Consider the following 17,006-nt stretch of genomic DNA (forward strand, 5'->3'; position numbering starts at 1 on the left):
CCCCTCTGTTTACATGCAGCGTGCAGCGACCTCAGAGGTAGAGACGTTGCGCCCGCCATTTTGGGATTTTTTTTTAAAGAGGAAGGAGCACACAAGTGCTAGTGTGCAACAGGTAAGTGTTTTTTAATTTTTAAAATATTTTCCTGCTCATACTACCCCACCCCGATGGGTGCAGAGTTCCTGAGGGGCTCTGCACCCCGTGCGCAAGTAACCGCAAGGAGCAGCGACGCCCGCCTGTTCTGTGGTCTCGGGATCAGCCCGAGACTGGAAAAAGCAGGCCTAAAGTGTAGGGCCATATCCTGGGGCAAGGGAGGGATAATCTCTCCATGATCCCGGGATCCCCTGTGCACCATGTGAACGCACAGGGACGATCACGAGGATCACCCCGGGATAAAGCTCCGTCTAGCTATGGCCTGAGTGATCTGCCTCTTGATCTCCCATTCATTAGCCAAGCCATACAAAAACAGAGAGATTTTGAAGAGCAAGGCAGCATGACATTTAATATTATAGACTCTCTCAATAATACTATTAGCTGGAATATGTGGGTAAAACAAAGGAAACTCCTACACTGGAGATGAAATCCTCTGCATATTTACATAGAAAAAGTCCTACAACAGCTAGCATTCCCTGGAAGGGACATGCTAGGAATTGTAGGACTTCTTTTCCGTCTAAACATGCATAGGATTGTGCTCTAGGTATATTTGTTGCAATGCTCAAAAACTCCCAGGCAACAGGCTTCTTCTGCTTTCATGCTAACTACAAATGTCTTAATTTAATGCCAAAGATTTCAAGAGAAGCAAAGAACACATTCTTACTGTGTTTACTCTTCTGTTCATATTTTGACCTTGGGTGCCCCCAGATGCAGGGGTCTCAGCAATAACAAGTGGAAAGTCCTGAGCAGCCATTCCATCTTTTCTAACTTAACAGGTTTTCCATGGTAAGAAAAATGATGGAAGAAGTGGCAGGAAAATATGAGAGGGCTACAAGCGAAAGTCGTCATTGCATAGAAGCCCTTATAAGATTTCGTGGATGAGGCAGGGTGTTGGCAGGTTAAAGCCTCATCTGAAAGCGCCCACTGAGAACAGGGCCGGAATTGTCAGTTTACATTTATCTTCAAACTTGCACAACACCACACATCTACCTGTTGCTTCACAGGACTGGGAAATCATGCAAGTGTCTACGGGGCAGCCTCTACACGCCCAAAGCCCCATGGTGGCTGCGAATCTGTGCTGCATCACTTACATGATGCAGCCGCAAATTCGCAGCCACCGTGAGCTTTTACGCAAAGCTATGCAGTAAGGAAGTCAGGGACTTACCCCGACTTTTTCACTGTCTGACCTTGCCCTGTGGCCGATCCAAGGGAGGGGTCCTGATGGAGGGCGGCCAGCAATTGGTGGCTGGAAGCCAGAAAGAGGGTGGGGGGAGGTAGCTCCAGTACCCAAATGACTGCCGGAAACCCTGTGCTCCCTTGTCACAGGGATTACCCAATGCCACCCTGGGTAAGTGAAATCATGGGGTTCAGGGGAAACGCAGCACCCACTTGGTGCAGTGAAGACAGCCCCTAGGAACTAACAGTGCAATCCTATGCATGTCTACTCAGAAGTAAGCTGCATTCAGTTCAGTGGGACTTACTCCCAGGTAGATGTGTATAGGATAGCAGCCTAAATTGCTCATCCAAGCTTTCTTTCGAGTCTAAACAAGCTTTAAGACAGGACTTACAGCACACAAGGATTTTGGTTCCATGATCAGGATCAGGAGTTCGAGGACAACTGGCTCATATTGCGACACAAGTTGATCACACTGTAACAAAGCAAAAGGAGTGAGGCTGAACCAATCCTACAGATCCCAGCATTCCCAGCCAGAATTATCTAAATGTGCATAGGATTGTGCCTTTAACAAATTAAGTTAAATCCAGACTCTGGGAGGTCTTCCCCAACCTGTTGCCCTCCAGATGTGTTGAGCTACAATTCCCAATGTCATCTCTGGGAATAATGGGACTTGTATTCCAACACATCTGGAGGCCACCAAGTGAGGGAAAGCTGGTCTAGAGATATACAGAAATGCCCCCCTTCTCTCTCTCACTCACACACACACCCCTTCATCAGTCTGGATCATTAGTCACTCAATTCCTGAGCAAGAACCACCAAATGTGCCATGAAATTTCACAAATCTTCTCAAAGCCTTTTTGACCATTACAAATTACTTGCATGTTCCACCCACTCTATCTCAAAGCTGGTGGCAATTCTATGAGGAGCTATTTTTCCCCCAGTTGTATTTTTATAATAAGACCACTTCAGGGAGAGGATAAACACTTTTCTACTTCCTCTCAGGAAAAGCATGCTCATAATACAGCATAAATATATATATATATATATATATATATATATATATATATATATATATATATATCAGACAGCAAACTGCTCACCAGGTGTGGGAAGAGGGCAGAGCCATCCCAAGACCTTTGGCTACCCAAGGCAGAACAGCCCCACACACATACAGGTGAATGTGATCAGCACCTATGTCTGAACAAAGTATTTTGTCCCCTGAAGCAGGAAACCCCTCCCTCTCCCTGGCAGTAAAAATACAATAATAATATACTAAGTAACTAAGTTGTTGCCCTTTCATGACAGCCAAAATCAGCTGCCTGAGGTGGCTGCCTCTCTCTGTCTAATGGTAGGGCCTGCTTTGCAAGAGGATGGGGGGAACAGAAATCTCCCTACTCCTTTCTCCCTCTCTCCTCAGCATCCTAGTTTTTTAAGAAAAAATCCAGATCTCTCTTCCACAATATCCGTTTAAGACACTTACTGAATACACCAAAGTATCTGGTAGTAACTCGCAAGCTTTAACAAGCATGGATTCAATCTGTTTCTGTGTTTCATTCTTCGCTAACTCTTCGTCGAAGTATTTAACAAGAAGTGTACACGCATGACAGAATTCGCCATCGTTGTATTTCGGTAGCTGCTCAAGAGCTGCCCCTTCTGAGGAGAAAGAATGGGCCATTAGAGAGTTTGCAATCTGGAATCCCAGCTTTTTTTAAAAAAAAAAATCCTATATGTTTTATTTATTTATTTTCAATTATTAACTTTTCAGCCTAAACAGTTCCAAGACAGCACACAACCAAAGCTCACAACCATAAATTAAAACATAGCAACAACTGAGCAAAACAAAACAACAAAGTCATATTAGAAGAAGCAACAACGATAGAAACAGAGAGGAGTAAAGAGAAAATACATCATCCAAGTTGGGAGAAAAAGATTGTTAGCTTTTAGGGACCAGGTAAAAACAAGGTAGGTGAAAGCCAGGTGTCCCTGGCAAGCGTGTTCCACATCTGGGATGCTACCACCAAGAAGTCTCTACCTCTGGTCACCTCCTGTCTACCCTCAGAAGGTCTCAGAAAAAAATGAACTTTGTGAACCGCTGTGTGAGCCTTTTTTGTGGAAGAGGGGGATAAAATCCTTTTTAAAAAGCGCACTATTGATATGAATTCATGCCAGGCCACCTGTCGGAATGTAAGGGTTCAAGCAAGTGCCATAACTTACCAGTGCTTAAAGGGACATCTCTGGGACAACATTTGATTATGATGCACACAGATTCAGGTTTAGTTGCATCCAATAGCATAATAACAATAGCCATTCCGTAGGAGTCGACAAAGTCCTTGCACTGGGGTAAGACATCATGGGGCAACATATAGCAGACTTTCACCATTTGGTGGACTATTTCCTCCTGAAACATTAAAGCAGAAATTATAGTTAGTAGGAAGGTTGGTAGGATAATGATGATGATGATGATGATGATGATGATATCATCATCATCATCATCATCATCTATATGGCCTTCCTGGAACCAGCCAAGGTGGTTTACAACAATTCAAAAAACAAGAATAAAAAAATACATAATGAAACGATAAAAACAACCATAAGATCATAACAATCTAATAACCCAAATTAAAAAGGTGATTCCCTTCTGGAATGCAGAGAGTGTGGAGACCAGTCACAACACCAAAAAGAGTGCATTTCAGAGTTTGGGAGAAATGAAGTAGAAAGTGCCTTCCCATGTGCTCAGTCACCAGGGCTCTGCAAGCCAGGGTATCTTCAAAAAGTTCATACCAAGATAGGCAGTCACTCACATATCCAGGCCTTAAGCTGTTCACAGCTTTAAAGGTCAGAACCAACTTCTTGTTCTGAGCCTGGAAAACAATTAACAACCAGTGCAGACCTTTCAATATTTGATCCTGATACTGTGCTCCAGGATATGTAGAGCACGTTGCAATAGTCTAGCCATGATGTAATCATGGCATGGATCACTGCTGTCAAATCAGAACAACTCAAGAAAACTGATCAATCTCTCCTTTGCTCTAAGAATAGCAGAAACAGAAGATTCCTGGAGGAGAAGGCTATCAATGGCTACTAGCCCTGATGTTTATGTGCTACCTCCAGTATCTGAGGCAATAAGCCTATATACACCAATTGCTAGGGAGCATGGTTGGGAGGGTCCTGTTGCACCCATGTCCTGCTTGTGGGTTCCTGGTCGGCAGCTGGTTGGTCACTGTGCAAACAGAAGTGCTGGACTAGATGGACCCTTGGTCTGATCCAGCAGGGCTCTTCTTATGTTCTAACGATTTACTAATGAGCTTAATAACCCAACCAGGGTGTGATCACAGGCAAAGGAGATGGGGTGTGTGTGTTTCCTTACTTTTGAGTGCTGGGTAGAAGAAGACATTGTGACCAATGCTGGAGTGAGAAAAGCTGCACCTGCTTGATTCCCCTCTTTATGGCAGGTCGGTCTCCTTAAAACTGGAGATCAGCTTCCTCAATTGTTCCTCCTTCTATACAGCCCTCAAAGGTTGCACCAAGTCATCCTAAACCTAGCTGTGTTTCCATACCAACTGCAGACTAAAATGGAAGGCCTCATACAAATGGAAATTAGACACTGATTAAACTTCCCGAAGGGAGTTAAAGCCAAGGGTCGGTGCTCTGATCCCCACTTCCCTCATAGCAACGATCCTGCAGGCCTCAGAAATGAGCGTAGAAACTCCCATCCCCATCCCGCAATATAGGAGAGGTTTCTTCAACCTTACTTACTTCTGTGACATTGTTCTCCACCATGCTCTCTGCTAATTCTATCATTTTCTTGCAGAAGCCACATAAAGCATAGGGCTGTTCTTCGTTCAGAATTTTCTGCAAGATGAAGATTTGCTAGTCTGTTACATCAAATGCAACTTTATTTAAAATGGGACAAATAAAGGTAATGTAGTAAAATCATATTCACAAGGGCTAAGCTAGAGGTAAACTTTCCATGAAAAAGGGCACACCGCTTTTGATTAGTTTTTCATGATTGTGTTGAAAGCGTTCAGATATTTCTGCCTATTCAGGAAGCCCTGCCTTCGTTCTGAATTAACTTCACACACCCTCAGTAATATCAGCACATAACCAAATAGAGTCGCAGAAGCCTTATTCCATTCAGTGTGCGTAAGGAGGTCAGAGAAATCCTGAATGGAACCAAATGAGTTCAAGTTTTTATGAGTTTGACCTGAGGATTCAGCAGCGGACTGGCTACTCCCTCGACAGGCAGATTCCATGGACTTGTGGAATGTTTTTTAACTTTCAGCAATTTTTCACAAATTTCATGGTAGAAAAATGCAAGGGAGAGGGGGGGAAACAGCCCCAAAAGAACATTTCCCCCATAGGCTAAAACATGAAAATGGGGAGATTTGTGCATTTTCCCTTGTGCAAATTTGCGCAAATTAGGAAACGGGGGTGAAAAATAGATTCTGTCAATCAGCGCATGATGGAATGAAAGGTACCTGACAAATGACGAAACACAGACACAATGGATTTTACACAACCCATATATCCCTAAACGTGTGTCCCCAATTGGTTCAGATCTGATACAGGACTAACGTGACTGATACAGGAAGAATCACTCTCCCTTTCAATGTTTGACCATAAATAAGGACTGGGTAACCAATGGTCTTCCAGATGTTTTAGCCTACAATTCCCATGAGCTTTAGCCAACATAGCTAATGGTGAAGGATAATGGGCATCATAGGCCACAACAAGTTGCCCACCCCTGCCTTAAATGATGCCAAGTAGCCAGATCTCAGTGGCTACCTAGCTTTCTGATTTAATCCCATTCACTACGTATGGCTGAGATTGTTCATGTGACTATTCCAGAAACAAGAAGAAATTAAGAGAAGTAGCAACACGTAGGAGTGAAACAGATGGATCTTATCTTTTTAAAAACATGGGGGAATCAACCAGTATTTGTTGACTTATCTCTTCATCCCAGCAGTCCTCCAAAGGACAGAGTGCCACCTGAAACCATCAACGCACTTAGAGAGCCTAATTTGGATGCCTGCCACCTTCTCTCACATCCCATCTTAACCTCATGTGACTAAATGCAGTTCCACAGCTACCACATCAGCTCATCTGTTTCTTTCCAACCACATTATTTACCATCTAGCCTGATGAAGAATTCTAAAGCACTCAAAAGCTTGCACACTATTTTGTGACTTTGGGGTTGGCCTAATAAAAGTATTGCCCTTATATGGATTTTGGATTTCCCCCTCCTGGCTGGCTACCTTTGGTTTGTGCATATTTAATCTTTATCCAAACTTTTCAAATTATTCCTCTTTTCTCTTAGGGGTACCCTTAAAATTCTCCTTAAATTTCACTTTAGACAAAATCCAGCAACCTCCAGCAACATGCAGAACACTCCAGACATGTTTCTCTGCCTTTATGTCAATGCTCATTTTACTTCCCTTGAAATGCCTCTGAAGTTTTGCTCAAGCAGGAGCCTCCAGACTTTTCCTGGCATTTGGCTTTAGGAAAACTGAGCAGCAGCAAACTCTGCTCCGCAGTTCTCGTCTGGCTTGCTCCAGCAAGGCTACGGGGTCACTGTCTTGGTGCGGCAGAGCACTAGGGGGTCTGTTACTCTTACCTCTACAGGTGCTTCCAGATCCAAGATGTGGGGGCCATGGTTGGCTGGCACCAAAGTGTGAAAAGGCTCAGATGCTGCGGAGTCACAGAATCCAGCTTTACCACAAATAGCCTTTGGTGGCTGGAATGGGAGAAAGTTTCATTAGGGACCAAAGCTCAATTTCTCTTATTGTCATAACTTAACATGGTGCTCCTTTGTATCATGGTGTTGTTGTTTTTAAGTTCTCTGTCATGATACCCAGGGCCAAGTCATTTTTCTGCCTGAGGAAGAGTTTCCCCACAGCCAGAAATGATGAAACTCGCCATTGTGCTCAAACTTCAAACTCCCTCAACCCCCAACCTTCCACTAGTCAGGGAAAACAGCCCACAAAGACTCAGCAAAACATGACTTAAGAATTAAAGCAAACCACTAGAAGGCAACTAATTCTCACATACCTGTTCCTGTGATCAGCATCAAAGCAGGCAAACGGAATGAAAGAAAACATAGTTTAAAAATCATGAGAAAAGAATTCAGAGAATAAATTCTACAGGCTGAGCTTGCTGAAACAAAACTGAACAAAACCCTCATCTACCAGCACTGTCCCTCGCTATTTCCCTCTCCCGGTTAGATTTACATATGACAAATCCTTTACGTGGGCACTTTCAACCACCACCCTTAGAGGTTCAGCTATTAAACTACCATTGCTAGAAGGTGAGACTCTTCCACAGAGGCAGACTGCGCGCTGCAAACTCAAGGCGCTGTTCGTGCTGCGCTGCATCCCTCCCTTAGATATGAAATGAAGTCTTTGCCATACTGAATATGGCTTTATTGACAGAATCATAATGTCTAATCACCCAAGTGCCTGAGGATAAAAGTCAGCAACTGGAGCCCACTGGGCTAAACCTGGCCTCCAGAAAGCAGCACCTTGCTTTCACCCCTCTGTCCCCATCCACCCATCCCTCTCCAGACTGCATCAAACAAAACAGGCTCCTGCCCACAAACTTTGTTCCACTCTAGATGTTCATTTTAAGACTGTTGCTTTTTCTGCAATAGACTGACACAACCCTGGGATTCTTGTTTGTACTGAAATTATGGGTCTAATACTGGGGGCACAGTGATGACAACGTCAGGATCAGAAGAAGAAACCTCCTGGACAGCTAAAGGTTATCAGGTATACACAAAATCAAGTGCCGGACACTTGGGGAATCATACCACAAAAGTTTGCAAACTTCACCACAACTTGCCTCCCTTCCTTACATATGTTTACCAAATAGGTCCCTATTACACAAGTCCCCAGTTTTCCTAATCTCCTGATATTTGTATTCCCACAAAGAGCAATCGCATTCCTACAATATCTCACTTAGTGTCGTAAAATATTACAATGCATTGCTGTCATAAAATTGCCCCTGAAGAGATCCTGCTCTTGTGTTTGGAAAAGACAAGAAGTTTGCTACTGCAATCAACTTACCAAGAGGTGAATCAGGACTTGCACAAAAGCATGCGAGTAACCAAAGGCATATTTCTTGCACTATGGAAGAAAAACAGTTCCAATAATTACTAACAAAGCAACCCACGATCTTCAACCCACAGACACACTTTGGAGAACTCCATGCCAGTTCCAGATGTGTTGGGACTACAACTCCCATCATCTCCATCCTGAAGTGAGGGCGTTGTGGCCCAGGACACCTGGAGGGCACCCAGTTGGGGAAGGCTTGCCTAACAGGTGTTTGGCGTGCATCTCCAATTCAACCTGAGTTGGATAGCCAAAATATTATGAAAGAATTCAGGTCTATTCCTCAGCACCTTAAGCTTTGTGAAACTTACATGCGAGGAGGGCCATTCCTTTTCCCAGCCAACCTGCTACGTGGAAATGTTAAAAAAAAAAAAAGATTGTTGTGGAACAAGATGTAAACAAACTACTGCGTGATAATTAGAATTGAGATTTGAGAAATAATGGTTGTGTGAATCTATCCTTTCAATAACAAATGACAGTCACAGCCATTGCTGAACCATAAAGGGGCCTGTTTTCCATAAGCCTATGCATAGTAGGGATGTGCTCCGCTTCTAATCAGACCGGCGAATTAGAAGCGGAGCGGGGTGCTTCACCTCCCCTTAAAGCGGAGGCAAAGAGGATTGGGGGGCCAGCGGAGCGTTGCAAAGAGGATCGAGGTGAAGGCAGATCCTTCGCCTCGATCCGGAGCTCCGCAAGAAAGGTAAGTGGGGTTTACCGGGCCCTGTCACTGTCGCGGCCCAGACTTGCGGCCCAGACTTCCTGGTTGAGCCACGGGCTCAATTGAAGAAGCCGAGGGACCACGGACGGATGCAGGTAAGGCCCCTCCCCCTTGGTACCTTACCTGGCTTTGCAGGTAAGGGAGAGGATGGAGGGGGGCCTTACCTGGCACCACTCCCCTCCACTGCAGAGCTCCGATTCGGAGCCGGAGCTCCGCGGCGAAGAGGAGCGGACTATGGGCGGCGCGGAGCGGGCCTGATCCGAAATTTTTGGATCGGCCCGCGGGGTGGATCGGGGGGTCCGTGCACACCCCTAATGCACAGGGTTTTATATATAAAAAAATCCATCTAAACAAAACTAAACGATACTACCACAATGTTTGATGAAGAAACAGTGGCATAATTGAAAAGTGGCTTTTCTGAGGTCAGCCACACAAAATTATGCCTTCCTCACCCTGGTGTCGTCAATGGAAGTCTCTAGTCAGAGACATCAATAACTGTCACTAAACACCTTATTGTGCACAATTCATTTTATTCATTTTACAATACGTATACCACTTTCCAGCATACTGCCCAAACAGGTAAAAACCTCATCAGGTCTTTATCTATATTGGCACACTGGAATATCACTTGATCATTTGAATGAAATACTGAGGGGGTTACCTCATCTATCAGGTCAGATCGCAGAAGGTCACATTGCCGTTTGACATGAATGGCTAAGGACTGGACAAGGAAGGGGCTGCTCTTCATGGATTCTTGCATTTCAGCAGCTACTTCCATGCAGTGACTGCAGGTTTTTTCTCCCATCTATCAAAACAAAAGGTAAGAGCAGAGAAACAAAGGGTTAACACACTTGTCCATCAACTAGTACTGACAATGCTTCTCTATTAAAGGCAGTGGCATTTAGAATGGTTGTTAATATGCTGGAGCATTACAGCATTTCTACAAGAGGCTTTTATTGCAAGCTCGTGGTTGGTCACTCACAGACATTTGCGGGTCGTTTGCATGACATCGTCAACCTCCAGAGCACCTCCTGCACTTTTTGAGTTTTATCCCATTTTAAAAAAAATTGGAGATAAGCTGATATGTTAACACAAGATATTAGCAGCGTGTAATGACAGTGTTTCATTATAATACAACCACTAGATGGTGATGTATAATGAAACTTACCAGGCCCACATGGGTAAGTTTTCTCTGGCTTACCCATGGCTGTTATGTATGTATATAACTCAAAAAATGTGCACATTAATCACATTCATGCAATTAATGTCACTTCTCATTTGGCCCTCCAAGTGTGCCTTATAAACCTCTGCATAATAATAGAGGATCCTGGAGTGCACCCTTACATTTTGCACAAAACATTGGGCAAAACAGAAGTGGCATGTGAGCTCAGACTTATGCACCACTTCTAGCATGGAAGATCCTCCCTGAACTGGACAATTTGCCAGCCTTCATATATTGTAGAACTGAGTCTTGCTCTAGACCAGGGCCAAAGTTCTAGATGAGGGCATTAGCAAACAGACCGGCAGCAATGGTTTAACCTGTTTATGAAATGCAGTCATCTACACCTGATTGAAGTCATAAAGTTCCAGGTCACAAACAGCCTGGAGGAGGCAGCCATGTTTTTACTTGTCGTCTGCACGTCTGCCCTGTTCATGTAAAAAGCTAGGTGTGCCTAATTTTAACATCAAAAGGGATGCACAGGTTGAAGGGTGCTTCTCCCTACCTCACCTTAATTCCCCATGGCCCATTTTCCCAAGCGCTTTTCCTCCGAGCCTGACTCAGATACTAAGAAGTGATTTGAGCTGGAGTGGGAGAAAACAGCCTGAAGCAATTGCAAGCAGGAAGGCGAAGTGCAGGTGGTGGTGATTCTGTGACCTTTTAAAAGATTAAAATCAGACACTCACCTCATCCCTTCTACATGATCCTCAGGGAATCTACACGTCGTACTGAAGGCGCCTGCGTGCGCCTCCAGTCCACCCTCAAAACGATGGTGTAGACGGAGAAAGAAGAGATGGAGGAAGAGGAGGAGGAGGAGGCGGCTGGGGAACCGGCCGCGTTCTTGCCGCCGCCGCCGCCTCCCCGCCGGCCTCCTGCTGCCGGCAGCAGGAGGCCGGCGGGGAGGCGGCGGCGGCGGCAAGAACGCGGCCGGTTCCCCAGCCGCCTCCTCCTCCTCCTCTTCCTCCATCTCTTCTTTCTCCGTCTACACCATCGTTTTGAGGGTGGACTGGAGACGCACGCAGGCGCCTTCAGTACGACGTGTAGATTCCCTCCAGGTAACAAATGTGTCAAGCCCCCATCGTAGTCGGGCACACAGGAGTGAACCTTGGGCTTGTACAGCCTTCCCTACCACATTTATTACACTTCTAATGTGGACTGGGCCTTGTCTGGGCCTGCCCAAGACACTGTGCTGCCTGAGGCAGAACTGCCAATGGTGCTCCACTCCCCAGGCCAGAGTGCAGAGTAACCAAAACTGGCCAAGTTATTTTGGCATCGGAGACAGAAAATTCTACAAGCACCTCTCTTTGTGAGTAAAAGCACATTAACAACACATTAAATAACTAACCATTTCCTGCCCTTTCATGACACTGATGATCATCAGCCAGAGGTAGCTGGCCCTGGCTTTGTTCATGCAAGTGTCTACTCAGATAGGCCCTAGTCATGCTCTCTGTCCACTCACTGTAAAATGGGATGGATAGATCATGTTCAAGCAAGGCTTCCTCGCATAAGCACTTACATGCATATTAAAGTGACCCTGTTCACTTTAATATATACATGGTATGGGAGGTTGTACAGGCCTGGGCATATGTCCCCCCACACACTTCACACTGAAATGTGTTTGAACAAACTGGCCCTTAGAACGAGAATGAAGTTGCTTTGGACACCTACGGCCCCCTCTGAGGAGAACTTGCTCCTGCCTCTCTTGTGTAGGGCTGTTGAACAAATCTACTCCAGCTGCTTCCCCACCTGAGGGTCAGATGGGGACTCCTCTTGAGGGTAGAGGAGAAGAGGCACGTTAGCTATGAAAGGAGTCAACATGTCAGCGATGTCCATGATTTCAGGCTTTAAAGGCTTCTGGAATTTCAAGACTTCTTGTACGGTAGCTCGAGAACTACACAGCCTGAAGGCCCCACACACGATTTGAGGCTGATCCTAGGAAGAGCAAAGGAGAAAGAAAGAAAGAAAGTTATAAGAAGACATTGCTGTTACTTTGTTTAGCTTCTGTAGGTGGAACTGGGCAGTGGGAGGGATGCCCATCTTGTCCTCCATCAAGCAAAAAAAAAAGAAGTCTCGCCATGGTCTTTCTTGCTCTTTTACCTGCACTTGTTTTCCAAGTTCTATAAGAATTACAACTCCAGTGTCCACCACCTTCTTGCACTTGACTGACCAGTCCTGGAAAGGAAGATACTGGCATCCCTTCTCCAAAAACTTACAGAGCTTTTCCTAAGAAAAAAGAAAATAAATCAGGTGGGGGTGGGAGAGAAAAGCATTATAACTTATGCTTTCATTTCAGCTACTTTCAATCAAGTCGTGGCAAGTCCAGGAGTACACCACACATAGCACCTTCAAAAAGAGGGTTTCTCTCCAATTTCAAATTTAAGCATATCAAAGATCCCCTTGGAATCATAAAAGAGCAAGAGACAAACCAACTTTAGTAAATAAACAAGTTTTAATATGATGGGCTCATTTATTCAAGCAGAAGTTGTCACGCTGAAAAATACCTTTAGAGCGTATTTAGCGTTGCCAACTTTTGAACCATACCATGCAGTTGTGCATTTCAGCATAAACTGCAGACAATAAGTCCAGCTCTTCACCTGCAGATTTCTGCAAACCAAATTGTTGTACTCGTTGTAGCACAAGGGCACGGCAGGCTGGTTTCTGTTTGTTTGTTTGCTTGCTTGCTTTTAATTCTCATCAGTTGACAACCCTAACTGCTGTGCATTTCCAGTCATTCACCAAATTGGGGTTACGATGAGAACTCTAGTGCCTCCTCCAGTCTACTTACATCTGTGGAATTGTCTTGTATAATATTCGCCATCATTATTACAATGAGTTTACACATAGAACATTTCAGGTTTTTCTGAGGAAGAAAAGAGAGTTACACTTTAGAGAATTGTTCTTTCTTTCTTTCTTTCTTTCTTTGAAATGTATTTATATTGTTTCTCATTTGCAAAAAACCTGAAGCAGTTTACAACATCACCATAAAATAATCCAATGGGCAGAATCCAATGGGGTGCTTGTGACCCCAGCGATTTTCTTTTGCAAGAGCATCTGCAGGGCACAAGCGGTGGGTCCCGTGAACTCCATTGCATAAGGGGGGATCCACTGTTTGCACAAAAAAGATCTAGGGCTTCTTATGGAAATGGAAATGCTCATTTCTTGATTGGGTCGGGTCAATGGAGCTCCCTTATGTGAGCTCCACCGACCTGCCCCGTTCCAGAAATGAGCACATTCACTCATTTGTGGTTGCCCCCAGAAGTGCTAGATCTTTATTCTGAAAGTGATGAGCGTCACCTGAGGATGGGAATCAGTGGGGCGCAGGAGAATCGGCAGGGGTGTAAACACCTCGTTGGATTCTGTCCAATATTACAGAGAGTTCAAAACAGCTCATGGCTGGGGGAAAGCCAAAGAAAAAAGATATGCTTTCAACAAACACTTAAAACATGCCAGTGTTTTAAACGAAATTGAAAGAGACCTTGGCCTGAGCCCTGACTAAGTTGGTTGCACCTACTTCCCATTGAACTCCATGAAAAAGGACTTAAGTCATGATTAATGCTCCATTGAATTGAAATGTGGGGTTGCCAACTTTTGGCAGTGGCGGCATATTTAATGTTTACTGTGTACCTCTGGCCTCTGTTCCCAGAGAGAAAGAAGTCAGCTCTGCAAAGCCAGTAGACTGAACAGCTGTTTTGGTCTAGGTGCCTCCCAGATGTTTATAATACCACCAAAAACAATCCAGGTATTTTGGACTACAGCTCCTATCAGTCCCAGCTGGCATGTCCAATGATCAGGGATGCTGGGAGCTGCATTCCAACACATCTGCAGAACATGAGGTTGTCTAGCCCTCGTCTAGGCAGACAGAAATACTCCCTCTACTTCAACCTAGCATTTCATATGGAATCAAAAAAGAAGGTTAGAAAAACCTAGGCAGGACCTATGCTACTGCTTTATAATGGTTTAAAACAGTTTTGACAACTGTTCAGACCCAGGACACACTCCATATGCCGTTTTCAAACCGCTTTTAAAGTGTTAGACCTTGCTTGGTGTAGAGCTGGCCTAGCTAATGTGGTTTTCACTGTTAACTAAACAGTAATTTATATTTATATGTGTTAATTGTACATGTTTTAATCTTGTAAACTGCCTTGGGAGCTCACAACCTAGGGAGGTTGTGGGCTCTCCCACACTAGAGGCCTTCAAGAGGCAGCTGGACAAGCATCTGTTGGGGATGCTTTAGGGTGGATTCCTGCATTGAGCAGGGGGTTGGACTCGATGGCCTTGTAGGACCCTTCCAACTCTACTATTCTATGATTCTATGAGTCCCAGTAGTGGGGAAAAGGTGGGATATAATAATAATAATAATAATAATAATAATAATAATAATAATAATAATAATAATGATGATGTGTGTCTTTTGTGTAGACACACAAGATATACAGGGCTGGCTGCATTCCTTAATCACACTGCACAACCATAGGGAATTGGTATTTGCAGGGCCAGCCTTTGGGGGGGACGGGGAGGACGACACACAAGCAGAGCTTGCTGACTTGGGATTTGCTGATTGTACAGTCTGCAGGGAGCCACAACTGAAAAAAAGCGATATGTGTCTTTAACTTCTTCTTTTTTTAAGTTCCACAGGTTGTTTCGCCATGTAGTGCTTAGTAATATTATCCCAAAATAAAGCCATGTTCCCCTGTTTTTGATCATAAATGTATGTCCATCAATTAGCTTAAAAAACAAATTAATTTCCAGTTGGATATCATTTATTTTAGACCAAGAGCAGAGGTACATGGCTTTACTTTGAGATAGCATTTCCAAATGATGCAGCATTCAGAACATCAGCTTTCATTTAAAGATAAATCCAAGTTTCTAGCCCTTAAGACTGCAAAGACAAAAACATGTGTGAAGGCCAGTGGGTTTTTTTGGAGGCAGAATTCTGCATAACAGCTGTCTACTCACCTAAGGTGTACAGCTAAAAAGTGGCTGGGGCACAAGAGAAAAATAACCAACGCCAAGCAGTCCCTCCATCTTGATTTGGTAGCCACTGTCCTAAGAGGAAAGCAGTGCAGGAGGAAGAAACACTGGCCAGAGCATTTTTTTCCTGGCAACCTTATTACTCAGTGGCAAGCAAAATGCACTCTGTGCATAGTCGGAAGATTTCATTTGTATTATCCATTCACATCGTTTTAGGACAAATCCGATGCTGAGATTATTTTTTAAAATGTATGGGAATTTATGATAGAGGTTAGAAAGGAGTCTATCTTCTGCAGTGCATACTTACCACGGGGGCATTGAGTCCCATCATTTGCTGGCAGTAATCCAAGGTCCCGCATTTCAGTGCCGTCGGGAAGTCCTGACACCATGTTTCTGGGTCCTCTGTACACTCTTTCTGCCAAGACAGGGGACTTGCAGCAGCTGCCCAGAAGAAGAAAGGAAACGTTAGATTTCAGTTGTATAGCAGCAAATATTTGTTGTCTTGTGGTGAAAGTAAGTGCTTTTCCCAATCACACACTTCTTCTCTGCCTTCTTTTTAAAGTCATTTTGATTTAATTTTGAACCAGAAGAAAGCTGAGTTTACGACCAGAGGACCTGGCCTCAGAGCCTAGTTCAGCCTTGGAGAAATACCTCAGCTTCAGATGTTCATCTGTAAAATGGGAACAATAGCAACTTACATGCATGATAAAGTCTGAGAAGCACAGGAGGGCTGCAGAGTTAATTATTTTTTAAAACACACACACACCCTCATACAATAGTTTGTTGTTGTTAGCAATATTTTTGTCTTCCTGTGTGAGGCAGGCAATCCAGACAATAGGGGGAACATCATAACCCTCATTCCAGTTTAGTTAATTCACAATAATCGCCACCTTCACATAATGACTTGAGTCACTCATAATGCTAAACCACATTTTGTACTACATCAACAAGTTCACATGGTACCCTTGGGTGCTGCAATTCCCCCTTTCATTTGCAAACCATCATTGTAGTGAAACTGGAGCACAGCCAGTAAAAATTAAATAAATCGACAATCCTACTGTTAAAAGGATAGCATACTCTTCATGTCAGGTATCGACAATCCTAATCTTTCATACATAACTGCAGAAGATAGAAACCACATGGATGATTGACACTGAAGATAAATCATTGTCGACACCATGGAAATACATCACAATTATTTACACAAGAAAAACCAGAATATCATTTTCTAACTATGTCAGATTGTGGTGGCTTATTGCTTTTATCAATAAAGATTTCATTCCTTCTATTTACACAACAGTAAATGTGACCATCATGCAGTAAAAAATAAAAAAGTCCCTGGGATATATCTACGCATGGTTTCAGCTTTCTTATGAAGACACTTACAGTCTGATTTTAGTTATCTTATCAGTACTAAGGTTATGGGGGTGAGGAGTAAAGGGGCCCTTCATGAAATCGTCATGCTCCACCCTCGCCTTTCTCTCCTTCTCTCTCTATTCTCAGTGAAACCATAGCTCGGTGTACATACAACTCAAGCTCAAAAGCAAGCGAAACTGAACCAACACGAGTGAGTCATTGTTACCCTAGATATACATCTCTTTCTCTCTGTATATCTGTCTATATCTATGTGCAGAATAGTCCAGAAGTGAAAGCGGAAGCATCAA

At 44.0% G+C, this 17,006-nt stretch overlaps 1 protein-coding gene across 1 annotated transcript in view; it reads right to left on the bottom strand.

Annotated features, from left to right (window-relative positions):
- The window catches only part of LOC134403006 (prosaposin-like), a 298,719-nt gene that overhangs the window by 255,186 nt on the left and 26,527 nt on the right, over positions 1-17,006 (bottom strand). The window contains exons 2-13 of the mRNA XM_063133016.1: positions 15,650-15,783; positions 13,157-13,231; positions 12,469-12,594; positions 12,118-12,303; positions 9,814-9,957; positions 8,390-8,449; positions 7,377-7,382; positions 6,943-7,062; positions 5,085-5,180; positions 3,543-3,726; positions 2,809-2,981; positions 1,720-1,800 (exon numbers count right to left, since the gene is read on the bottom strand). Of these exons, the coding sequence (XP_062989086.1) occupies positions 1,720-1,800; positions 2,809-2,981; positions 3,543-3,726; positions 5,085-5,180; positions 6,943-7,062; positions 7,377-7,382; positions 8,390-8,449; positions 9,814-9,957; positions 12,118-12,303; positions 12,469-12,594; positions 13,157-13,231; positions 15,650-15,783 (1,385 nt within the window). The remainder of the gene's footprint in view (positions 1-1,719; positions 1,801-2,808; positions 2,982-3,542; positions 3,727-5,084; positions 5,181-6,942; positions 7,063-7,376; positions 7,383-8,389; positions 8,450-9,813; positions 9,958-12,117; positions 12,304-12,468; positions 12,595-13,156; positions 13,232-15,649; positions 15,784-17,006) is intronic.

The sequence above is a fragment of the Elgaria multicarinata genome, chromosome 8 (genome assembly GCF_023053635.1).
Source record: "Elgaria multicarinata webbii isolate HBS135686 ecotype San Diego chromosome 8, rElgMul1.1.pri, whole genome shotgun sequence".
Classification (NCBI taxonomy): Eukaryota; Metazoa; Chordata; class Lepidosauria; order Squamata; family Anguidae; genus Elgaria; species Elgaria multicarinata.